This window comes from Taudactylus pleione, unplaced genomic scaffold (genome assembly GCF_031769625.1).
Source record: "Taudactylus pleione unplaced genomic scaffold, aTauple2 ptg000380l, whole genome shotgun sequence".
Taxonomy (NCBI): Eukaryota; Metazoa; Chordata; class Amphibia; order Anura; family Myobatrachidae; genus Taudactylus; species Taudactylus pleione.
In genome coordinates this window covers 4129326-4157275 of record NW_028284781.1, presented here as the reverse complement: position 1 = coordinate 4157275, position 27950 = coordinate 4129326, and the positions used below count along the sequence as shown (strand labels likewise).

General features: G+C 39.5%; 1 protein-coding gene across 3 annotated transcripts in view; it reads left to right on the top strand.

The window, feature by feature from the left end:
- The window catches only part of DIP2C (DIP2 acetate--CoA ligase C (putative)), a 530217-nt gene that overhangs the window by 215851 nt on the left and 286416 nt on the right, over window positions 1-27950 (top strand). For all 3 annotated transcript variants that reach the window (XM_088445439.1, XM_088445438.1, XM_088445440.1), the window contains 2 exons: window positions 16093-16164; window positions 26537-26647. In XM_088445439.1, coding sequence (XP_088301565.1) covers window positions 16093-16164; window positions 26537-26647 — 183 coding nt within the window. The remainder of the gene's footprint in view (window positions 1-16092; window positions 16165-26536; window positions 26648-27950) is intronic.

The window sequence follows — 27950 nt, the reverse complement described above, 5'->3', positions numbered from 1 at the left end:
TTTCCAATATCATTATACATTTTATGGGTTTAACCATATTTGAAATTATTATTGCATGTCTGTAATAAGGTAACAGCTTTAAATATTTCATATTGCACACCCAATTAAACTTGAATCACCTTGTAATATGACTATTTGTACTTGTGAACCTCCAGCTGTACAGGACATAATGATGTAGTTTAGTAGAGTTGGGAATTTTTTCTTGTATTAGATTTGTTGCTTTTTTTTAAGGTATGTTTTTAATAGATCCTGTGCACCTTATTATAAAATCTGTGCCTTGACCATCCATAATGTATTATAGGTCTGATATGGGCAGGGATAGAGGGATGTGTGGACTGATCACTGCTTCCATAAGGTCAGTATCGTCATATGATTAAGAGGTCTATTCATCAGCCCTTAATTTCTACAAAAGTGGGTGAAAAATAAATTAAGGTTCAGGGCCGTTCATTAAGCATTTAATGCAGGAGATATTTCCCGCTTAGAATTCTCCACCGATAATTTCCACAGCCCCCATACTTTAGTATGGGGATGTAGAAATTATGTAATTCATCAAGTTCTGAAAAAGCATTTTCTTCAGAAATTGTATTACTGTACACTTTTCTGAGATGACGTGCAGCTCCCAATAGTTTCACAAGCAGCTTTTGCAGCAGAGGGATTTTTTCAGATCCCTCCAGCTATGTCTCCTTACCTCTGGTGGCTCTGGGCTGTCTAGTATCCCTCCAGGCTTCCCAAGCAGGTCCTTCTGTGCTCATCTGCAACTTCTCTTGCAGGGGCGCCGGGGGGAGCTTGTGCTACAGGCGTTGGTGGCGGTGTGGGCTGGGACAGACACAGGCGGGGGGGGAAAGTGTGGATACAGGCAGCGGTGGCGCATGGGTTGGCACAGACACCGGCGGCAGGGGGGGCACAAACGGAGGTGGTTACAGACAGTGGCGGAGATAGCAGGCAGCGTATGAATGAAGCATGAGGAGTGCCCCTGAAAGGTTTTTTAAACTTGCAACGGTGAGTAGGCCCCTTTGTCTTGTTGGTCATGTTATAAGGAATGGGAGCTGAGATAGTAGGAAGCTGCAGACTGGGTGGTATATTTACTAAAGTGCGGGTTTTTAAAAGTGTATATGTTGCCCATAGCAACCAATCAGATTCTACTTAACATTTATATAGAAGATAATGCTATGGGCAACATCAATCAGTCATAGTAACAAATGTTTGTGTACGGTTAAGTACCGATGGTTTGTGCAACAAATCATAAATACACAAAACAAACACAAATCAGGCGCTGATACCAAACCATATTATAAATATGATATCACTGAGTTTTTTTCTGTGTCTCACATCTGCAGAAACTATTGTGTGTTTGTGACTGCACACAAATCTGTATCCAAAAAGTACACAGTACAACAATAAATATATATTTGTTTTTTGCGCTAATTATTAAAGAGGTCTGCCATGTGAATTACACTCAAATACTCTAAAATACTTATATAAAGTTATTTATTGCACAATGTAATAGTAAAAAGTTTGCAATTGTTGCCATTATAACAGTGTATATTCCTATAAAAAAATCACAATAAAATGGCATAAAATAACCATTACGACAAAAATAAAATAAAACGTCTCTTATGTTTATACTCCAGGGGTCTTTAAATTGATCCCCTTTAATGGCTATTAGTGTGAAAGCTCACCACAGCAGATCATTTCTTTTTTGGGTGTAATTGATATTGTGTCCAAGTAGATCTGTAAACAAAAAATTGTTTTTCAAAGGAGCAAATTTCCAAAGTCTTGTCATTGCTGGCCCGGGTAACAGGATCTCCTGGGCTAAATTCAACTTAGTGCCTTGAACCTGTGTAAGATCATTAGCACAGGTGCATAAAATGCTGTGTCGTTCAGCTGTGTACTCACACTTTGTTATGCCACGTCCCCAGACAATGAGCGACTAGCATGTACAACCACGTTTACTTGTCACCAGTTCGGTGGTTGAAATCTCCCCCTTACACAGAGGCGCTATTCCTGGTGTCACCATGCAGCATCTGTGTAGCTGTGGATAGCGGTCAGCAAAAGTGATGTCTCCAGGCAAGTTGTCATCCACTGCGGGCACCAAGCCATAGACCCACACTTGTAAAGGAACAAACCCGGTGTCTCTAACCAGTTTTGCTCTGTTTTCATGGAGCTTTTTCAAAAAGTAATTTCAGTCTGGTTCTCCTGACCTATATGTACCCATGTAAAATATATGTGTACAGCATGTAAAATATAGAAGTATAATTTTATTATTTAACAGTAGATCTAATTTATAACATTGGTAAATATGCACCCCCTCCCATGCAGAAACAATGATAGAGCCTTTACCGGCAATACTTAATGCTGGTTTGGTAATCAGTGATCGTGACGCACTTAAGGACAAACCTATAATATCCATCTTCTCCATCAGTTGGGTTTTTTGCTATTTGATTTTACAATCTGTATTTATAATAAGACTGGACATGGCTTGGAAAACATTTTTTCTTTTAAATTAGTGTGACCTAAAACTATATTGAATAATGATCTAAAGTGAAGCTAGTTCTCAAACGACAACATTTTATTTAGAGGTTGTATACATTTTTATGGATAGCTTGTTTAGGATCATTATTACATGTCTTTCATTTGATTGCGAAATGTTCCTTTTTAGAGACAAAGAACCTTACAGCATAAATCCATACACAATTTAAAGATGGTATACAATAGATATACTTCTTCACCATTTGAGATTCACAGAGGAACAAGACAAAGTTGCCCCCTCTCTCCACTCCTCTTCGCTATAGCAATCGAACCACTGGCTATAACCTTGAGAACATCCCCACTGGTAGAAGGAATCTCGATTGGTAAAGTCACTCTAAAAGTTGCACTTTTTGTGGATGATATGCTGCTCATCATTGCAAATCCCCATACTTCATTTCAAGAAGTGATGGATATAATACAATCTTTTGGACATGTTACACGATACAAGGTGAATTTGGACAAATCTGAAGTAATGCCAATTAGCAGATCAAAAACATATTTTGAAACTTTGTTAATTTTGAAATCTTTTAGTGGGGTTTCATCTACTCTTAAATATTTTGGAGTTCATATTACCTCAGACCTACAAAGTCTTTATACTGCTAACTATACTCAAATGATAAATAAAATCAAGTCTTTATTAGATAGTTGGAAATCCTTACCTCTATCTTTATTGGGCAGATTAGCAGTTATAAAATCTTTAATTTTTCCAAAAATATTTTATCTAATGCAAATGTTACCGATTGACCTTACCCAAAAAGATATTAAAATCCTAACCAAAACTTTCTCATATTTTATATGGCAGGGTAAACGCCCAAGAATAGCGATGGCAAAAATGGTAACAACTAGGGCTAAAGGTGGATTTGGTCTTCCAGATCTTAAAAGCTATTCTCTCGATATTTTTCCGATATATCAATGATTGGTTATTAGAAAGAGGTAGTTACACAGATAAACAAATTGATGTAGAATTATTTTCACCTTATTCTCCTGGAGTGTTACTACATTCTAGATCTGAAGATATTCCTTCCCATATACTGAACAATATACTTTTTAAAGACACTTATTTTTCATGGGTATCTATTAACAAGAGACTAAGAAGTCAGTTTCCACATACCGATTATATTCCTTTATGGGGTAATCCGGCTTTCCCTCCTTCACTGTCTAATAGTAATTATCTTCAATGGAAGGAAAAAGGTCTTTCTAATATTTCCAAAGTTTTTGATCCCGGTGGTTATTTATTGTCTTTCACGGAATTGCAACAAAAATTGAATTTGCCAAAACAAAATTTCTTTATGTATTTGCAAACTAGACACTACGTCAGATCACTCACATTGATAGTTGAAGATAATAGTGAATCTACACCCCTTCACTCGATATTAAAATTGTTATGTAAAGCTCTATTTAAAATAAAAATGTTATATAAGCTGTTGGTATATGATCATTCTGCTGTCCAGTGGGTCTCACTATATAATGCTTGGCGGAAGGATGTTACAACGATATAATTCCTCGATGATTTAACATGGGCATACTGACTTTACACTAAGAAAACTGCAATCATCATACCTTCAAGAAGTTCATTTACGCACGATTCACAGGGCATATATTTCCCCAGGACAGCGCAAACACATGGTAGAATCAGAGTCCGGAAATTGCCCTAAATGCCACATGACGGAAGCTACCTTTATCCATTGTATGTGGGAATGTGGTGTAATTAGGAAATTTTGGAACAAAGTAACCCAAATGATAAATACCTTGTTTACACTTAAGTTAATACCTAATCCAATGGCTTATATATGTGCTAATTTTGAAAACTGGGATTTAGGACCTCATAAAAATGCTAATCTTCCATTACTCATATGTATAATCACGATAGTGAAGAAAGTATAATTAATACACTGGACTAACAGATCATCGCCTTCTATTAGGGAAGTTAAGCAAAAGATGTTACAACTAATGTATTATGACAGACGATCAACCTTGCCCGACATAAATAAAGGAGTAGAATACTTTTATAATAAGTGGGAGCCCTACATCAATACTCTTGATAGCTCGACACAAGACCAGATTATTAAATTATTCGAGAACACAGATTGGTTCGTGCTTAGACGTAAAGCTTCCTCTTCAGAGATACGAGATATATAGATAAGCTATTTCCTAACTCCCATTTATTCCAATCATCCCTGGGTCTCTTAATTCTGTAGAAGTACTTTTAAGATAAAGAAGTCTACTCCAACACTGATTTTAATACTCGATAACACTATCTCTATCCCCCCCCCCTCTCCTCTTCCTCTTGTGTCGTGTCTTATGTTTTGTGTCAAATCATTGATATTTTTTGATATTTCAAATAATTATTTAGTGATACTGTGTTCTAGATAATAACATCATTGTCTAATTGAGCATTGATGGCGCTTAGGTCATTTAGTACTTAGGAACAAGGTAATGGTCAAGATGTTCTATACAATGTTAATATACCTACTTTCTATTTCTATTCATATATATATATATATATATATATATATATATATATATAGCTTGAATATTTACACTTTAAGTATTATCTAGATACTTGCTTAGTATACCATTTGAAATTGAAAATGTTTATTCTTGATCCTTTTGTATTATACATACTGTGATCACTATTTTGAAAAGTAATAAAAAAGTATATGAAAAAATAAAAAGATGGTATACAATGAGCCATGAATCTCTACACAAACAGCCTTATTTCTCTGCAGTCCCTTCTGCCAAGTAGCTGACACCAAACTTGAGTCATCCGTAAACAACTCTCATAAAATTGTTTCGTAAGGGAAAATAAGGATCCTAGAATAAGACACAAAGAAAGATTACAAGGAAACTTTATATTCTGTTCTGGATTTAATCATAGTGATTTAATTGGATATTGAGATTGTTACATGCATACAACAGTTGAATCCGCAAAGATGGACAATAAAAATCTTTTTTTTTTTCTTTGACTTCTACTGATACATTGTATTGGCTGGAAAATAAGCATGGTTGAAGTTCATGCTGAAATTGTACCCATCACCTAAACACGGTGGATGCTGCCGTTATGTTAATTGAATCAATATTCAGCCCATTGATGCAATAGGAACTAGTTACATTGTTGAAGTATGATCCACAAATGGTCTCATAGTTTAAGTGATGGTACTGGTTCCTGCGCTTAATATGATTCCTGGATGCAGTAGACTTGAGCCAAAGGTCTGGATATTAATTTCCCCTTATTGGAAGGAGGTATAGCTATATGTTAGATCACTAGTAGATTCAGATCCTTCCATCCCCACCTAAGTTATATGATGATGTCTCTAGTACCTCTTTTCTATATAGCTTCAAGACGGCAGTCATTATGCTGATTGCTGACCATACACCCCTATGGTTTCACCTCTTCTGTCACAGAGCAATTTAATGGCAAGCCTTCCTTGTTATCCCCCCTTCCTGATACCAGATACATGTCTCCATGTTTTTTTGTTGGCACTGTGTTTTTTGAACGTCTATTTAACCAGTGTGGCAACAGTTTAGTAATTTTAGATGAAGCTGGCCTTTTATCTAGTCCAGTGATTCTCAAACTCGGTCCTCAGGACCCCACACAGTTCACGTTTTCCAGGTCACCTAGCAAGAGCACAGGTGTAGTCATTAGTCACTGACACATTTTACAAGATCCACAGGTGGAACTAATTATTTCACTTGTGATTCTATAAGGAGACCTGGAAATCATGCACTGTTTGAGGTCCTGAAGACTGAGTTTGAGAACCTGTGAACTAGTCCATCAAGCCACTTACTGGTGGTAACACTGGATAGAAGAATATATCAAACATACACTAAATGGCCAAAAATATGTTGACACCCCTTCTAAGTAGTATATTTGGCCATTTCAGCCACACTTATTGCTAAAAGTTGCCTAAAGTCTAGCATACAGTCACGCAATTTCCATAGTCAGACAATAGCCATGGAGCACCTTTGGTATGAATTGGAATGCTGACTGTGAGCCAGGCCTTATTGTCCAACATCAGTGGTCAATGGATGCGAATACAAACTTTAGTGGAATGCTATCTCTGAAGAGGAGATTGTTCTAGCAACAAAGAGGGGTCCAACTCTATATTAATGAGCTGTTCAAAGTACGTACTGTATGAGTATGTTTCGGTGTTCACATACTATTGGCCATATACAGTGCTGTTCAGGACTTTAATGTGCCCTTTGCCAGCACTGCCCCCCTTTGTGCATAATGTCATGTTGTCACGCATAGGTGGCGAGGGCACCACCTATGCAGAGAAGTCCACTGAAACATGGTTGAACCTGTATGGTTTCCCTTTGTCATATTTAATTAGTCTATCAAGAATTTTTTTCAACTTTGTAACAAGCTACTGTAACTTTTTTCTTTTATTTTGCAGTTTCCATAGGCAGCAGCCCTGTAGCTGAAAGACATTTGTGGTCGGCTAAGTTTTCTGTTTGTTCTCAATAACCACCTCGGCATAAATAAAAAGTTTTTCTTATTAAACTGACATTCCATAGCTTCTACAGCAGGCTGAAATCAATAATAAAGTTAGGGCACTTGCCCAGTGATGAACTATCCATCAGACTGTAATCCACCTTACTTGTCGGAGCAGGTCGATGTGACAATCTCAGTGACCTGCCACATCAAATAAAATGGATTATAGCCTGATGGATACATGCACCATGGACAATATGCCGCTTACTCTGAAAAATAAAATATTTTTATCTCAAATTAAGTTGATTGCCGTACACTTAATATAGTCATCTTTCAGCAAGTGTATAACCTCTATTATAAATATATATATTTGTTAAAACAAGCAAAAAGGGATGACCCTGATACTTTCTTGCTATTCTGGGTTCTTTTTAAACGTAATAATTTCCAGCAAGCTTCAATACGGCTGAACAGGACCTTGTAGGTTTACTACAGTATAATCTGCATTTTTAAGATTATTCTGTTTGCAGCTGTGTTTTCATTATCTCTTTACCTTACCATCGCTTTGCCCCATTTTAGGGGTCTGTGTAACTTCATTAAGATATATGTGTAGGGAGCAAGGGGTGGCGGTAATTGCTTGTTCAAATTTTAGGTTACACATGGCTGTTTTCTGATTGAGAATTCGGAGACCTACTTCATAGACATGTAAATAGATTATTAGTGGATGTTGTCTTATTATTACCACTATATTACGTCATCCCAGCTGGCCTGCTAGAACTTCTAATTATTTGCAGCATTTCATTTTCCTGTAACTTTTTTGTTATTGTCACTGTTTTTTGTTTTCTTTTATCTTTCTACAGTGTAAGGACCTGTACATTTACCCATGTGCTGGTAGAATGGATAAAAATGCCTGCTCTAGATGCAGTACGATGATGACTGGTAGCAGACTTAATGCATGAAACATTTAAAATTTTGTATCATTGTGTTACAATTTTAGATTGCAATTGCGTGCCCATTGAAAACCATTTATATTATTTTTAAGGTGTAATTCAGGCATGTGTTAGGAGCTATTAAGCGCATTAGCAGACAGTGGTTGAGATATTACCCTTGATGTTCAGTAAAACATACAGGCATATTTTTTCCCTCATATAACCTCTTATTTCTGTAAATTTTGTTTTGTAATATTTTATTTAATTAGGTGTAGTTTAAAATGTATGGCTTATTAATCTGACATGCACTTGGCAAGCTATATTATAAACAAATACAGAGGGTATCTGGAATTTATTCAACTTGAACATGTGTCCTCATACACCAAGCTTCAATACTCCATGCGGCGCTAACCACTCTGAGCGTTGTAGTGTCTGGGGGGGGGGTCATAGAAGGCGCCCACCAATCCCTGGGTGCAGCGTGCAGGTAAGATTTATTGTATTCATATTCTTTGCTATCTATTTTGTTTGTGATCAGAAGGGGGGGATTTATAATGGGTGCAGGGTGTGCGGTGCACATGGGCCCCTGGATCCAGGGGGGCCCACACCGAACACCCTGCATCCATACTTTTTTATAATTACCTCTCCGAAATCCCACGGAGGCCGGAGCAACGCTACACAAAACCCTGGAAAATGGCCACTGCGGCTGTTCCCCCGCCCCCCCCCCCCCCCGGCGTTTTGCACATGCGCAGTAAGGAAATCGCCGGGAAAATGGCTGCTGCAACGTTTTCCTGGTGTCCTACGCATGTGCAGTAGACTCCGGGTACAGGCTAGTGCCTGGAGTCTAATGCTGCTGTCCGTTCACCGGGAAGAGAGGAGGCGGCCCCGGACGGGGAATGCACATGGCCCCTACCTCTCTTAATACGCCCCTGGTGATCAGCATGTGGTCTGTTAGACACACATGCTGATCACAGAAGCCGGCTCTGGGCTCTGCCTGTCAGCATACAGGAAGGGCAGAGCTGGAGTAGGGGAAACTGAGGGAAGCCTGCATAATGCCATCTGAATATGGCGCTATTTTTGCATGGCTCCCTTCGGAGTTATTTTACAGCTTCTCTTTAGTAAATATAAACAGATCACATTTTCCATTACAGGAATGGGAAATGAAATCTGCATACTAAAAATAGGCGAATTTGAGGTCATGGAGGAGAATTTTGCAAATTCTTCTCCAAAAGCCCTTCTGTAACGGGAAGCGGAATGTAGTCAGGAAGCCAACTGTCTAAATGCCAACCGTCGGCTTCCCGACTGTCTAATCCTGGCAAGGTACTAATGACAGGCGTCGAAATCCCGACGCCTATCATTAGACCTACGCCGGGAGCCCGACGCCCGGCATACCGAACGAAGGTAAACTGGGCGCGGACAGCCGCGGGGGGGAGGGTTAGGTGTTAAGGCTTCCGGGGGGACTTAGAGGTAGGCACCCCCCCCGGGATGGTTAAGGTTAGGCACCCCCCCGGGAGACTTAGGTTTAGGCTGTGGGGAAGGGGGTGTTTGGTTTAGGCACTTGGGGGGGAGGTTAGGCTCCCCTAAAGGAGGGTTAGGGTAGGGAATTAGGTTAGCGATACTTACCTAATTAGCAGTCGGGATCTTCACCTCTGCCGGGCTTCCGCTGTCGGGATTTGAACCATGTGGCCGGCGGTAATACCTACTACACCCACTGAAGCTTTGCTAAAATAATGTGAAAAAGGTATGAAAACACCAATTTCCACATTATTTTAGTAAAGCAAAATTATTGATAAATATGCCCCTAGGTGTTTTGTTTTTTGTTATGCTTACCATTCTCTATACATTTTGGAGACTGTTCTTCTTGAAAATACCAGTAGATCAGCAGTTTCTGATATATTTAAATCACCACTTCCCAAGGTCAAAGTCACTAATACCCATTTCACACTGGCTGCAATAACCCGGGTTACTGTGCAGTGTGAAAGGGCCAGGTTGAAATAAGCTGGGTCGAGAAACCCGGCATTTCAACCCTGGTAACAAGAAGGATTGAACATGGGTTGAATCTGGCTCGCGGTGCAGTATGAACTGGTAACCTGTGTCGATGTGACCCGGGTCCCGTTCACTGGATAGGAAGAGCTGGTGCTAGGAGATGATATCATCTCCAAGTGACAGCTCAGCATGTGATGGCGGTGACATCATCGACCAGGCAATAAGTTGAGTCATACTGCCAGTCTGAAAGGGGTCTCAGCCAGGTCGCACCCAGGATAGACGCGTGAACAAAATCCTGGGTGCAACCCGGCATTGCAATCTGAAAGGGGTATATGATTAAATATTACCGTATTTGCCGGCGTATAAGACGACTTTTTTGCCCTGAAAAACATGCCTCCAAGTGGGGGGGTAGTCTTATACGCCGGGTGCACTTCAGTTGGGATAGACATAGCTGCCATAGTGGCCTTCCGATACTCGCCCGGTGCTCATAGTGGCCTCCCAATGCCCGCCCACCTTATTCTACATACCAACCAGTATCGCGCGGTATCCAGTGCGGCCGCGGCGGGTCATCAGTACAATACAGCATAGAAAATGTCCTGTCATACTCCTTAATAAACTTGCACTGTTTTATGTTTATTGGACATGTTTGATAACATACAGCCTTGTGACAGTTTTCCTGCATGTCATAAGCATTCGAATATAAATTAACATGTTGAAATCAAATCTGATGTTCTTTTACGTTTTATTTGGTGTGCGGAAGAGGGGGTAGTCTTATACGGCGAGTATATAACAAACTCTATATTTTGAGTGGAAATGTTGGGGGTCGTCTTATACGCCCAGTCGTCTTATACGCCGGCAAATACGGTAAATATTTCTTACCAATTTTGGTGTTTGGTCTGACCTGCAACTCATCTTTTTGGCCATGCCTTGGGCTGTTATGTATTTTGTTGCTGCCATGTGATTGGCTGATTAGATATTTGCATTAATGAGCAGGTGTACCTAATAAAGTGGCCAGTGAGTCTATTTTGATAGACTGTAGAAGCAATGTAAAAAGGATTTATTTTCTTCCTTAAGATGCTTTGGTGCAGAAGGTGTCCTGAAAGTCTTTTGGGGATTTCTACCATGTTGCATAGTGATCCCTGCTTCACTTCCCAACATTTAATCTGGGGACTATCTGTATGCCTCTGGTGGCTTCTGGTTGTATGTCATGTAGTGATTTTATGAAACAAAGCACTTGCAATTGAAGTTGGAATATGTGGATCTAGTGTAGCCCTGCATTCAATGTGCACAAGTTTTCATTAAAAAAACGACTGTCGAAAAATGTGCTAAATGATTTTCTAAAGTGTTGGACGCCCCATTTTGCCATTCCTTTCTCAAACCATTACGGTGCATGAAACCATGTACCATGCTTTTGCTTAAAATTATATACTGTATCTTTTGCACATGTTTATTTTGGGAATTGAAGCCATTTTTTGCAGTGCTTTTAATTTTAATAGATTATATTTGTCTCTGATAAATGGGTGAGTGCTTATTTTTGAAAATTCCAGAGACGCCTAAAAGAATGATGTAATTTTAGGGAGAAAGGTGTTTAATATATAAAATCTATCTTCAGTTTGACAATTAGTAGAAACTTTGTGGTGTGATGCATCAGTACAAAAGTGGTCACTGATGTCTATAACAAATTGTTGCTGAATACATTTTTTTTTTTTTTATCTTTTTGCTAATGCCAAATATTCATTCTGATTTAAATAATTTCACTCTTGCTGTATTCTGTCTCAATACAGTTTCACAAGCTGTTTGATACATTGATCACTGTCCACATCCTACAAGACCATCTTGGAAAGCCTTAAAGGACTTTTTAAATATTTCTTGGCAAAAGACGATGATTCGTTTAGAACTTAATGTGTTCCTTAGTCTTGACACCTCTTGTGGTTTTCATCTTCTCTTGTGACGTAGGAATGCCCTCTTTATGAAGAGGTAAAGTGCTGTATAGTTAAAGCCAATCTGCATTATTAATCATGTGGAAAGTAATGCTGTCAGAGATTGAGTAATGACGCTCAGTGACTTAAAATATGATAGGTTCTGAAATTGTTTCTGAGCTGCATGTAGGATTTGCAGTGTTCATATACAGTAATTATTCCTTGTCTTGCACTAAAAGAACAGTACTGGCACAGTCAGACAGTTGTGTAGCACAATTGTTATGTACACAGTAAATAGGCGTGTGTGTGTGTTTTTTCCCTGTTTATATATAAAATTAATATTGGCCAAATGATGCTGTTGAAAGTGCGTGATCATTCATTGGGAGCGGTGTACCAGGAGTTCTGCACTGTGTCCCGACATTATAACCTTTTAAAATAAAGATTTTTACTACCTTTTTACCATCTACTTACAGGGTGAAGTAGGCAGCCCGGTTGGCAGATGATACAATTTGTGCTGAATTGCGTCATCGTAGCCATCAACACCCCCTCCCCACTAAACAATGCCGGTAATCTATGCACTGCATAGCGAGAGGCATGGCCACAATGACGCCGTTGTGCTGCCAAGTCCCCACACTGCCTACTATAATGTGCCATACCTCACGCTGTGCCAACCTGGCTGTCCCCTTCCGGAGGGTTCAGCCAGAAAGTCAGCAACTATGGTTTGGAATTGAATTATAAATGCAATTCACGGATCGCAGGCCCCAACTCGCAGCCTATTGAATCGACCTCTAGGAGTTTTCTTAACCTATACAAGCGGTACAGAATGTGAATGGGTGAAATGCGCTTTCGTAGGGATTAATGATACCTTAGTCACCATGCATTTTACAATCATCTGTCACACTGTTAGTGCTTCCTGACTGTACCTCTTGTAAGGCTTAGAATTGTAGTGTGAACAAGCGCTAAGCTTCTGTGAAGATCATGTTATTAATTAGAAATATGAAAATTGAGGGGTGCTAGAGGATGTGAAATTTATATGTATCTTATTGGAAGTGTAGGAAAGTACAGCCTTTGTGAAATGCACAATAAATTGTAGCATAAGATAAAGACTGAATTAAAATCTTTCTCCAGCCAGGGTTTTGTAGTAAGATTTTGATAAAAGGATGGAAGCGCAGAGGCCAAGGTTACTATTTACATAATTGGAAAAAAAAATCAAAAGGCAGGGGAGTCTGGCAACCATGTAAGGTGGTCTGTGGTATAGTGCCCCCCCTGTATGTAGTCTCCTTATAGTGACCCCCTTTGTATTTTTCTAATAGTACCGCCCATTTCTCTATTTTGCCTATAGTGACCCCTCAATGTCTGTATTTTCCCAATGAAGACCCCCTTGTCTGTATTTTACCTATAGTGATCCCCCTTGTCTGTGTTTTTACCTATAGTGATCCCCCTTGTCTGTATTTTACTTCTAGTGACCCCCCCTTGTCTGTACTATGTTTACTGAGCTCCTCAAACCTGCCTTACCCCCCTCTTGGATGTCCCTTAGTGTTCGACCCCCATTCCCTTCATCCCCAGTCTGTATGCTCTTTGATGTCTTTAAAATGCTTCTCACCCCCCCTTCCCCCCAGTCTGTAATTACCATAATACCCCCCCGCCTGTCTGTCCCTTACAGGGTTCCCCTTCCCCTATCCAGATTTCTTTAGTGCTCCCTGGCTCCTCCTAGTAGTTTACTTACCAAAGACAAAGGGTCTCCTTTGTTCCTTAGTCTAACAGCTCCTTGGGTTCTCTCTGACTGGCAGTGTGAGTCTGGGGATGAGTTATGGGTCCAGCATACTTGCCTACTCTCCCGAGAGTCACGGGAGGCTCACGATTTTTCGGGTAACTCCCCACACCTCCGAAAGAGTAGGCAGATCTTTCTAGTGAAGTGGGCAAGATGGAGAGACTTTATGATAAATTTACGGGTCCTTAGGGAGGGGGTGGGGCTAGATGACGCAAATGGACATTTAGCCCCATCCCCTCCCTGCAGACCCGCGGCTTTCCCTGTAAAGAGGGTGGGGCCTAATGACAGCTATAATCTGCCCTGCCCCCCAAAGAGGAGAGCAGTATCTCCTCTCTGGCTGCTCCCGGAAAGGATTCATGAAAAGTCTGTAAGTATGGGGTGCAGCTGCTACAGTGACAGTCTGGTCACATGACTGCTCTTCTGAATGCCTGTGAGGACACTCCATTCCACCATGTAAGAAAGCTATACATCGGGCATCTTCATTTGCAGACCGCTACATTTGTTCTGTATTTCCTCCATTGTGGTCAACAACAGTTTCTATTTGTAGAGCCATATTCTTTAAAGCAGAAGTTAACGATTCTCGCGGAATAGCCTTCTTATCACACATAATGCAGTCTTTCAAATCTGACAGGGTGTGACAACCTTCACAATACACCTGGTTCTTAAAAAAATAAAAATAAATAAACACAAGCAATGGGGTGAGATCTGGTGATCAGGGCAGCCAAAATGTCTGAAAATAGGGACTGATGACCTATTGTTTTGTAAAGTTTTGCCTTAACAATTTCAGTGCTCTTCAAGTGATTTGTATCGCCACCTGGTGACAACATTTGTAACTGATAATTTTGTTTTTAATAAAATGCTAGCGCATTCACTAAAGTAACTGTTGTCCATATTTCTCTTTATTACGAGCTTAGAACACGTTCCAGAGTGCTCTTAGTAGGGTACTTTAATTTTAACAGCCCTATACATAACTATGAACACAGTACAATTATAGCTACAAATTCTCTGCACTGACGTTAGTGGTAGTCACACAGTGGAAACAGGTATTTTGTGGAACTAGTATTAGTAATTTGGTAGTTTATGTACTACATACTAGTAGCATTACTGAGATTGGAGATATTTGACTTATATTGAGCCAAATTCATGTGAATGCACTTTGAGTTAGTACACTAGTTATATAGTGAATTAATAGACTGTCTTATTCTGAATATCCTTTCAATCCACAAAATCACATAGTATCACTATATGTAAGTGACAAGACTTAGAGGGTCAATCCAATAAGGGGCTAATTGCGAGGTGCTATTTTCACTTAGAATTCGCTTAGTGAATTCATTTTGTAATCCAATTAGCAACTTGCACTGAATCAGTCAGACTGAATTCGCAACTTTCCATTCGCACCTCCCTGAGGGTGAGAGATGAAACGTAAAATCTTTATTTTAAGGTTAAAATACACTGTGCCGCACCACTTGGACACCCATAATGACTAATTAGGCAATTTGAAGTTTCCAAGAATTGCATGTAATTTTTTTTTTTGGGGGGGGGGGGGGGGTGGTCTTCAAATTACCCCAAAATCTTCTTTTTCGTTAGTTTAGGCACCCCAAATTTAATTTCAATATTGTTTTAGTTAAAAAAAATCATTGTTTATATTATTTTTCAAGGTGCTTACAAAGTACCCCAAAATCACCCTTTTTCCTTTTTTTTTTTTCGTTTAATTTGTTTGAGATTAAACTAAAAAAGAAATAATTTTCTTGAATTTAACCCCCCCCCCCCACAAATAAGCTATTTGACACCATTTAAAAACCTGCAGTACCTTCCTAATGCCCACAAACAGCCTTATGTACGGTCCTGCTAACTAAATTATCCATTTTGGGAGTCCAGGGTGGCCTCCCCACATTTTCTAGGATTTCGCTCAAATTTCATTTGGCAGTCAATTTGCACCCCTTCGCTGCGAGTAGTGCGAATAGGCACTTTTAATTGTATTGGAGAATTCCTGGGAGCACGCTTCGATGCGAAGTCTGTGAGTTTCAAGAAACAAACTCGCAATTCTCACCTAATTGGATTGACCCCTTAGATTGGTCCTTGAGTAATCACTATTATTACCTCCATGTGTTGTAAAGTGCAGGTAGTGATTTTTACCTCACCACTATGTACACACACGCAAAGAAAACAGAAATTCAGTATATTGAATGACATTGTGATACGTAGTATTTTTTAAAGCAAGTGTATCTTCTCTAGACATAGAGCGATTGCACTAATAAGATTTTGGAGAAAAAAAATTGTCTAATCTTTGTGCAGTTTTTACTTTGAAATGAGTACAGTAGGAATTTCCTTAGTAACTGTGTTTGTATCCTAAATGGCAGTAATACAGATATATAATGTTAGAGGTTTGTGGAGTGCTGACCTGTCATTTGGCTCATTCATTTTGTCTGACCCATCGCCACATGACTAATGTAACGTTGGTGTAATTTTAGAAGAAGAAAAAAGACTGTTTATGGAAGAACTGTGATTAATTTCTCTCATTTTTGGCAGGTGACATCACGCAGAAGGGTTATGAAAAGAAAAGATCGAAATTAATAGGAGCCTATCTGCCTCAGCTCCAAGGTATGTATGAGGTCTTATATATGACCTGTACTCTGCGGTAACACAGTTTAATGTCAGGAGGTGTAGGCTGCTGGCCTACTTCTATGTTAGTGCGAGAACTTGATGCTAACTAGACAAAGAAGTGAATACTCTACTGCAAAACAGGAGGTTACAGATCTGCTAGCTTTTCTCTGATGGTGGTGTCATCGATCATACGTAACTGACAACAAATGGTTAATTACAGCCTCCAAACAACTCTATAGATAGCCAGGTTGGTCGCATGATACTGATTCCTTGTTGATCTGCCATTGTAAATAGTCTGATGTGATATGTTTAAATAGGTTATTGATGGGTTGTGAGGATCATTCTGGGTTCACACAAATTCATGTTGGGTTGAAATCTACCAATTTAACCATAGGACCCTGGTGTGTAGTATGAAAAATCGACATTCAGAATGTTGACAGGTTCTGACTGAGGGGTCTATATACAGTTCTTAATTTCCATGTCACAGGCTGTGTTTTTAAAAAATGACAGGAGCTGGTTGGCTGGTACTTTATCTCCGTTCACTTCATCGCCATTTAAGGCTTCGTAAATAGACCCCTGAATGTCAACAGTCAAATTGGCAACATCGACAAAAGATCAACAAGCAAAATGTTGACATTCACAATTGTCGACATGTAATGTGTCGACACCAGAATGTTGGCAGTACGTTTTTTTTGTGGTGTTGTTGTTAGGATTAGGCTAAATATATATATATATATATATGTCCGCACTCAAAGCTTAATTGAGAGATATGTCACGGCGGTGCTCCTCAAGAATCCAGTCGGTATTCACATATAAAAAACGGAAAAAGGACGCTTACCAGGTAGTTATAAAATCACATCTTTATTAGAAACTCATTAAAATATCACCATGGTAGTCGACGTTACGGTCCTCACAGGGACCGTCATCAAGTGCATCACCACATACTGCACACCGAGTGCCAGAGGCTTCTTATAGTTATACTATGTGTTGATGTTCTGTGTGCACTTGATGCTGCTGTCCTGATGACTGTCCTTGTGAGTAACGAAACGTCAACTATCATGGTGATATTTTAATGAGTTTCTAATAAAGATGTGATTTTATCTTTCTAACTACCTGGTAAGTGCCCTTTTTCTCTCTCTCTTTCTCTCTCTCGTTGACCTTATGTACATGCCAACATTCTCGCTGTCAACATTCAGAACCTGTCGACAATCCGACTGGATACCGAACCTGTCACATACAGTATGTTACAGTTCGTTTGGTTCTAAAGTTGGACGGATCGGCACGATATAGGTGCTATATCGTGCAGTGTATGGGCACGATATCGTACCTGATATCGTGCTGCGCGCTCCCGCGGGATCGTACATCGCATCCCCAGGTCTTCCTGCAAAACCATCTGACCTGGGATGCGATGTATGATCCCATTCAAATGGTGGAGGGGGGAGCCGGCATATCGTTCGGTCTGCGGGGACCACACGAATGCCGGCAGTGACGGCACAATCCGTCTGCTGACGGATCGGCAGTCGCACTACACGGTGCATCACATCGTGTATGGCCAGCATTAGTTTGCACTGCAACGTCCACAGCTCTAAAAGAGAGCCTCCATACAAACTATGGATACAATAAAATATTTCAAATCAAATAAGGTATTCAGATGAATTGCAGCATAAATGAATTTAGAAATATTTTGCATACATGACAGCCATGTAGGAACACTACATTCACTTTATCATTGCTGTTTTTCTTCATAATATGAAAATTTTGTTTCATGGAGTGTAATTGCATAATGTTTGAATATTAACGGTTTGCTTGGTTATAGCGTTGGCGTCAGATGGTATTTTTGGAAAACTAGCTTTTTTTTTTGCATATGTGACTCATGATTTAGATGAGCAAATTATTTCCAGGGAGACTTCTGCTGAATGCTGCAGTGATACCTAATCACTGTGTTTAACTCACCTGCTCTTTCCTCGCCCTGGAGGTTTTTCCAAGCTGATCTTCCCAGGGCTTCATTACTCATCTCTTATCCAGGGATTGAAACAGGCCTGTGTGATGCTGCAGATGGATGGTGTGAGCAGCAATCCAATCTCCCGATGGGGGGCTGGGACCAGTAAGTTGAGCATTGCGTGCAATGTTGGACTGGGGCATGAAGGGACAACCAGGTAATACAGTTGTGGGGGCCTAAGCTTAAAGAGTGTGGCCAGCCACCAGAGGGGTGTGGCCAGCTACCACAGAGGGACAGTAAACCATTAGAGAGGACATTCAAAGAACAGGGCCCATGGGTGTGTCAGGACCATCCTCTCTGATTGGCAGGAGGGCTAATCTTGGTGTAGTTTCCACAGAAACAAACCAAGTACCCAAGTTCATCCATGATCCTGCTCCACCAAGTCACTGATTCTGATTCCTAAAGATGGAGGGGGGCCCAGGCAGTGGGGCCCAGGCAGTGGGGCCCAGGCAGTGGGGCCCACCGAAGATTTCCCCTATACACCTGTGAGCCAGTCTGACCCTGGGTAGCATGCATCTGCTGCTCAGAGTGCCATTCCAGGATCCCTGCAAGCCAAATACAGGTACCTCCGGGTTACTTCCCTGTATAGGAATTAGTAACTATCTAGGACACCCAAATCTAGAATTGTATTATATTGGTGACAATCTACTGCCCTGTGGATTTTAGTTTAAGCTAAACACAATGTGGACGCTATAAATAAGCAAATCATGCAAAATGTTTTTACTATGTGAAAATGCCATATGCTGGGAATTGTCTATCATAGAGGCCCATGAACAGTAACGATTCTTCTTTTTTTTCATTTTCCAGTTGTATCTGACTGCAGTTAATATAGTATTAGGAGAAGGATGAATAATGTTATTTTTGAAATAAAATTGTGGCCTCAATAAATTGCTATGGAGTCTGGTTGTTGTATTCACCATCCGGTTAAGTGTAATCTCAAAGCTCCCTTGTTAGACCTAATAATGTGTCATTTCTCTCAATGTAATAGCTTGTTAATGTGGCCTAGTGACAAGGTAAAGGTATGATGTCATTGGGTGTTGTATGGGTTCTTTTTGGTGTCCTTTCAAGTTCAATCCTTCTTTATTTTTAATTATGTTAATTCAGAGGAAAACTAAAAAAAAAAAACCTCCATTGAAATAGTTGCCAGATTATATAGCAATCTGATTTTTTTGTCCCTGGATTAATCACCCTATGATGTTCTCAACTAATTCAGTATTGGATATCATTTTAGGTAAGGAATACATCCAATCTGTTTATAAATTACTATATAATTTATTTTGGCTATTATTTACAAGCATCATTTTTTTTAATGATATGTACGTTGTCAGCCCCTAAGCTTTGTGTGCAATGTACATGCAAGTATGAATACATGGATTAGTATTATAATTGCTACCATACTTGACTGCCCAATATAGGAGATCCGTTGACCCATTTGATTTGGTTAGGTGTCTGTGTATCAAGTAATACTCAGTGACATATTCTGAGCACACAACAACTTCCACTCATATACATACAATACCTATCGTTATCTGACAGATAAGATTCATTGATGACATATTAACATACAGGGGTGCATGGCACCAAACTAGGGGTGTGCATCGCACTTGTGAAGCACTAGTCTGCCTCTTCCCTCATTCAAACCTAAACAGGACATGTGGAGGTATTTCCAATAGCATACAATGGGATTCTAGCTATCATTTTATACAATGTACTAGAGTGGATAAATGAATCTGATTGGTTGCTATGGCCAACACCTCCACTTTAGAAGGTATAATAAATATAGCTCCAAAACATTAAATAAACATTAATATATTGGGAATTGTTATATTGATGATAGATTGTTTTTTTTTCCTTTAAAATATAGTACATACTTTTATATGACACCTACAGTACACAGTCACAGCGTTTTAACTTGGAGACATGTGAGCTAGTACAGTCTAGTAAATATGTCCCTTTATAATCTGTTAGTACATTAAGCAGATTTCAACTCTCACACCAGGATATAAATTGGGTTAATGATTCTGTTAGATTCTAGACAGCTGGAACTTGCAGCCTTAAACATATTACATTTATGCAAACTTTGTCCAGTTTCTGACACAGGCACCTGAATAATCCAGATTTTTAGTTATACAGTCCAGTGCTTTATTTGTTGACAAGGGAATTTATAATGAAACTATACTATTTAATGTGTGCAACTAAGTTTTGAAACAATTTATATTGTTTTATTAGTATGCCACTTCTCTATTGTATTGGCTACAACATGATTTAATCATTGTATAAAGGTGGAGAACACAGTGCAAAAGCACCACTGACTCCTTTGGGCTGGTAGAAAGCTATTATATATAGTTAAACTATAGTTAATTTCCCTTCATGAAGTGCCGCAAAATTACATCAGAATACAAAGTGTGTTGGAATGCATGCCAATAAACCGTGGAATAGCAGCAGATAAAACCATGGATTAAGCATGTAAGAATGCAACAATCAGAGATAAAAGTTTGATAAAAGAGAGATAAATTACAAAGCGACATAGAGGAAAAATATACAAAGAAATAGAGGTGGACCATGAACACCATCCTACCAAGAATTAGACTTTTGGAAGGGGGCCCACCCATTACTGTTTGAGTACCTTTTGTAATAGTATGTCTAATATTTTAAGAAAGCAAACCTTCAACATTTTAACCTTTTATTTAAACTTTTATAATATGTTAACTATAATGTACACCAGTTTTTTATACTTCTGTTAAATGCTTTGCATTACAGTGCCTTGTAATTGGTTGCATCCATCCTTTTAAGTGACAAGAATATCTTGGAAGACATCTAAAGGCGGGTATCCATTTGCTGATTAAAATGAGCGATTGAACGATAATGAGATCGTGCATAAATCGGGCATGAAAATGTCAGAAATGACCAGCGATGCGTCGTTTTCACCATCAATCATTGCCTGAACTTGCTGGTCAATCTGCCGATAACGACAGATTGTAATCGTACAGTCGTTTCTCATTCCCTATAGTGCCTACACTGAACAATATGTCTGTGTAGACACCCTCCCTCATCCCTGAACATGGTCAATGTTGTAATCGTGCTGTTGTTCCACTATCTGCTAGTGGATATGCACCTTAAAGCTGGCCATACACCTAAAGATCATCTTTTCAACCATCCAACTAGTTGGCTGGATGGAATGAAAATCTGGTAATGCATGGGAGCAACTTACAATCGACCATTTGCTCCCAAACACTGAAAAATAGATGAAAATGGTAATTCGGACAGAATGCGTAAATCAAATGGTCCCATACGTTACCAGGTTCTCGTTCCATCCAGTCAACTAGTTGGATGATTGGAAAAATAATCTTTAGGTGAATGGCCAGCTTAGCAGAGTTAAGCTGGGCATCCACTATACAATTTTCTGTCAGATATCTGTCCTATTTCAAGCCGTGTCAAAGAGTCTTGAACCCCTTTTACACCACAGGCTGGAACCAATATATTGCCTGGGTGTACCTCTACCGGTGCTTGGAATTACATCATCTCCAAGCACCAGGAAATACGGCTCTCCCTATGCTGTGAAAGAGATCCGGTCGAATGACCCGGGATACCCATTTCCTCTGAGCCTTACCCAGGTCTTACCTGCGTAAAACCCTGTTCGAGTTATTGGAAGAAATGTCGGTACTGTCAACCTGGGATTTTTACCTAGGTACCTTTTCCACTGAGCCGAGACCCGAGTTGACAAGGCAATAACCCAGGTTTTAGCAGCAGTAGAAAACGGGTATAAGCCTTGTGGTAAAAAGTTCAAAAATAATTAACAGTGTGCCTATATAAACAGCTCATGTTTATGTATATTCTTTACCTAGGATATGGCTACATAGTATAATGTTTTAGGCTCCTTTGGATTGCATACCCTTTATTTAACACACCAAAGTGAGCAAAGATAGACTATGGAACTCCTGAGTCATATGAATACCTGTGCATGTGGACGTCAGATGACCACACCAGTAGCAGGTGACTGTCGGACACAGTACACAGCCTTTTGTAGGGGTCAATATTTCGTATTGGATTTACTTACTCTTAAACTTGACCTCTACATAGCTGATCTCCTGATCCAAACATTTATGAGTGGTTTCCCATCCTATATCCTATCCCTCATCACTAACAAGTGGAAATCACTGTGCTTCATTCACATGTATATGACTTTTAAACTCATCAGTGGTATGTGCACTAGGAAATGATTATCAATAATCACTCATGCCTGCATGAAACAGGTGAGCAGCTGTCTATGGAAACACCACGTGAGACTTGGAGACGATAGGATCCAATGCATGTAATGTGCCACCACATATAAAGCAGTTTCTAGACTAGCTGCCCAACAAATTGGATACGGTTAATTTACCGACTGCTGGGATGCCGGCTGCCGAAATCTCCGCGCCGGAATCCCGACAGCTCGCATCCTGATCGTCAGTATAGCGGGGCCAGGTAGGTGTTAGCCGCGCGTTTTAGGTTTAGGCACCCTGGTTTGACTTATGGTTAGGCTGCAGGAGGGGGAAGGTTAGCTTTAGGCTCCAGACAGGAGAGGTTAGGGTTAGGCACTAAGGGGGGGAGGGTTGGGTTTAGGCACTTACTGGGAGGATTAGGGTGTGGGGTAAGGGAGGGTTAGGGGGTGAATAGGGTAGGAGAACAGTACTTACTGTTCCACTGTCAGTCTATTGACAGCAGGCATCCTGACTGTCATTATATTATACCCATCCCCTCACAAACCACCTTACAACTTCTATACCCACAAAAATCCCAAAACATCCGGTTGTATCTGGATATAACACAGACCAATTGCTACCAGAATATGCACAAATGCCTTGTCAAATGAATACAGTTCATATTGTATGACAACAGTGTACACTACACATATAGGGCCCCATTCATACCTTTTGTTTCTAGTGATGTGGTGAGGTCTCTGTCACCACTTTTAGCATGTTGGTGCCTCATGTCTGCCCCCCTGCATATATCATCCCATGTCTCCGGTCTTTTGTGCCCACTGCCAACTCAAGCAATCTGTGCCAGGGCTTTGTCTTCCCTTTCTCCTTTTACATTCTCTGTCCCTTACCATATTGCCGTATATGTGTTTGCTCATTATACCATTGGGGATGCTTTTATGCCATTTTTGTTTTCTAATAGTAGAAAATAAATCTTTTATTGATAGAGCCACTACAAAACAAAATGCATTTTGCAAAGGGGACATACGTCTAATAAATGATTGTAAAATGTTTTATATTTTCCAGTAGCCCTGCCAATAATGCCATCAGCCATCTCAGTGTCCTGGAATGCCAATAAAGACTTTTAGTATGCATTTTGATACTTTGGTCTGTATTCAATTTGAGGCGAAATGTCGGAATCGGCGATAATTTAACGCCAATGATGTAATTTTCGCCTATTTCAATTATCCCCGTATTCAATTACATTGACTTGTCGCTGGTGCGAAAAGTACATTTAAAAAAACGGGGATAAATATTCGCCGGGGATAAATGCAGAATTGGGATTTAGGGGTGCAGGCTTAAAATAATTACCCTGCACGCTTGGGAATGCCCCTTAAAAGGATCGGTGTAAAAAAAAAATTGGGACACCCCAGAAAAAATTAAAAATTTTGGGGTGAAGAAAAAGAAAAATCACTTCTAGAATAGTTATATGTAATCCAGAGAGGGTCGGAAATATGCGTCAGGTGTTTTCCTCAGTGCGGGTGATAGTGGCAGGTGCATTTTTGCAGAATTTTTAAAAATCATTTTAGGGACTTAAATATATATTTTTCATCAAAAAAGTTCAAAATGCTCTTCTGCATCACCTTCTTCAAAGCCGCATTTATGCACCTGCTGCGGCTGTTTAAAAACTTTATTCTGCAGGCAAAAACTGAGGTACCCATAGTGATCCCCAAGGTCTGGACATCTTTAGGGGGTCCTACAATTATTTCCCGAAAATTCCCTTAGTTTTTTGCCTACTTTGGAATTGAATACGGGGAATAGCGGGCACATGCGCGATACTTTTCCGCCTGGAAAACAGGCGAAGGAGGTGAAAAGTCCAGCAGCCTAAGGCCCATCTTCAATTAGATGCGAAAAGCCTAGATCTGCGAAAAAGTATCGCCGATTGCGACTTTTTGCCAGTCGGAAACTTATCTCCGTATTCAATTCCATCCGCTTTTCGCGTACATGGAAAGTCAATGCAATTTAATAGACTAAAAAGATTCGCCTCTGAATAGCAGGAAAAGAGAAGTGCATTTTTTTTTATTTTGGAATGTAAAGGTGGAGAAACCACTCAGAACCCTTGAAACAGGCCCCCAAAGGATAACTGCGTCAAAAAATCCCTAAAAAAAAAGTGAGGAACACCCCTAAAAAGTAGTTTGAATTTGGGGGCGAAAAAGTACAAAGTGGGGGTACAAACATAAAAAGTATCGAAATATACTTTTTGGGGCCTGCAAGTATGGGTGAGGTGTTTTTTTTTATTGTAGGTGCTTTCTTCAGGTGCGGTTTTTACGTTTTTTACAACTTCATTTTAGTGACTTTAAAATATGCTTGTACCCATTTTCAAGTACTCCAAATTTGACAGGACTACTTATTTTCTCCAATAAAAAAACTGCCCTAAATCTGTTGTGTGACCTCCAAAAAGTATATATAGTTTTTGGTACTGTTCCATGACAGTAATCCACCTATGTAACTGTGTCAGTAAATTACCTCTGCAAGCAATGCACAGCCTCATTGTTGCCATATTTATGATTGGTAATCCCTTTTCATGTTGTGCTTGCCTACCTCTGCTGCTTGGCATGTTTTCCAAGAGAGCAAATTAGAATAAACTAGCCGATCAGGTGCCACATTACAATGAGATCACAAATAAAGGGTCATGGTTGGACCAGCTTCTCTGTCACAGTCGGTTCAATCAGACAAATTATGATTATGTATGAACTCCACACATGGCGCAGTAGTGGTCAGATTTTGTCAGATATTCCTAAATTTACCAAACTAAATAGCAAACTGTGTGGCCAGCCTTATTTTGCTCTGTGTAACATAAACTACATTGTAACTATTAGTTCAGACTTGTTTATTAGACTACAGCAGGCAACTCGTAAAACCTATCAATTTACTGCAACAAATTTGTCACAACAAAACCCACATGGATTAGTCGAAATAAAATAACCTGACTTGTGTAAAAAATAGTGGAAAACCCAAAAGTATATCTTGCACCAGAGGCTTCCAAACTAGGTCCTCAAAGCACCCTAGCAGTCCAGGTTTTAAGGATATCCATGCTTGACCACATGTGACTTTATTAGTACCACTGTCAATGTGATTTAACCACATTTTGCTCAACCATGGTCATCTCTAAAACCTAAACTGCAGGAGTGCCTTGAGGACTGCATTTGGGACCCTCTGTCTTGCACAATTAAGCATAAATTATTGCCACCACTAGGATTTAGTTCAAGAGCTGACATTTCTAGGAAGTCTTTTATTAGTTCCTGACTTATCTCAGTCACAATTTATTCCCAGGTACTGTAAACCAAATAATTATCTGCTTAAATATAGCCTTAGAAAAGCCAAGCATGGCATATGAATTATTTTAAAAGCACAAAATGAAATGGTATTTATTATGGCAAATTCATTGCTTATCGAATAACAACTGTTGTAACAAACTGGCATACCTATAAATGTAAAACCATTTCTCAAAATAAGCACAGAGAAATCGAAGACATATATACTTACATACCCTTTCACATAATCTGTCTTCCAGGGAATGCTAGAATGTTTCTCAGCATCAGCCTGAGCTCCAAAACTGAACATTTGCAGCATATTTTACTGCATTTTAAAACCTGTTTCTTCCACCATCATCTCTTCCCTCCTTGTAGAAGTGTGCTACTAGTATGCTAGTTAATTTTACAATCAGTTGTATTGCCTCCCAACAGTTCTAATAAGTTTAAAAATGTACCATTGCTCCCTTCCGTACCATGGTAGTGATTTAGTATTCTGCTACACCTGGTGTAATTATCCTTATATATGAATTAGTATGTTGTGTTAGTTTTGTTGATTGATGAGGAGCGTACATCTTCCCCGTAGGAAGGGGTTACGAATGTATAAAGGGTTATTCACAAACCATTATATTGTGGAGTATTCCTGTAAATGGCTACATTTCCATAAGGAATATGTGCAACCTAAAATAGTCATCCATCTGAAAAAAGGAGATCAAACAATTCAGTATCACGAGAAGACTATAAATGAGCAAACACAGGAGAAGTTCTAAAAATGTTTTATTATATTTGGAGAATAATAATTACAGTACAGAATATATGTATTTTTTATACATAAATGCAATTTTCTTGTACATAATAACTAAGCATCGTTCTTCCTGCAGGGGTTGATCAAGTATTACCACCAGATCGTAGAACGCCTGTCACCCCTTCCTCCTCTTCTAGATATCATCGTCGGCGCTCTTCTGGCTCACGAGATGAACGCTATCGATCTGGTAAATTTATACATTCTGGGAATGTCCTTTGGAACCTTAGATCAAGGCATTCTCTACCAATGTGTTGGGTGCATATGTCACAATTCTAGGCTGGATGAAACACAATAATTTAGTTGTGATAGAATGGCACCCCTCGACCCGGCAAGTCCAATATACCATGAATATAATAACACTGGTTAACAAAACTTGTCTTACTTTTTATCACAAGGGAATATTGGTGATTCAATAGCATATTCTCTGCTGAATTCAAACATCGATTTAGAATGTCTCTGTAATGTAAGAATGGTGACTTAGTAAGAAAGGTTTACTTGCTTAGTCATCACTTCTATGACTCATCGTGTCCAAAGTGCATCATCCAGTTATTATTCTGTACCCTTCTTGAGTTATACTAATTTTCTCTGAACACTATAATTAAAGAAAACAATGGAAGTTTACTGAAGAAAAAAAACTCCTTAAACGCTTAATAAATGGGTTATAATCGTACTGTCAATTCTTAAAGAGGGCGTAACTTTAACACTATCAGGGGTATTCAATATGGAGCGAAAACTCAGTTTTTGCGATGTTTTCGTACCGATGACGTCATTTTCGGAGGTTTTGGTTTTACACCGTATTCAATTTCAAAGACTTTTCGCAGATTCGAAAAGTCTTTGAAAAAAAACGGGGATAACTTTTCACCACTGAATAATTGGTGGTGAAAAAAAGTGCAGAATTGTGGTTTAGGGGTGCAGGCTTAAAATAAATAGCCTGCACCCCTGGGAATGACATTTTAAAAATAACTGTGTCAAAAAAAGTAAAAAGAAAAAAAATAGGGACACCCCAAAAAATGAATGTAAAAATTGGGGTGAAAAAAAAAAATGGGAAAAAAGTGTTTAAAAATAGGGAAATAGGTTCAGGGCTATTCTGCAAGTATGCGGCAGGTGTATTCTAGAATAGGATATTAGCGGCAGGTGTATTCTAGAATAGGCTATTAGCGGCAGGTGCATAGTTGCAGAATTTTTTAAAACTTATTTTAGGGACATAAAAATATGCTAGTACCCATTTTCATGTACCCCAAATTTTATGGGACCTCTTAAAAAAAAACAAAAAAAAAAACCTAAGTGCTCTTCTGCATCACTTCTTCAATGTCGGAAAAAAAACACCTGCTGTGGCTATTTAAATCCCCGACTTTCATTTGCAGGCTAAAACGGGGGTACCCATAGTGATCCCACATGTTTTTGCAACTTTAGGGGGGAAAATTTTGTTTATTTACGCAGATCCCACTTCGCAGGTTCCCGTTTTCGTAGGTTTTATATTGAATAAGGGG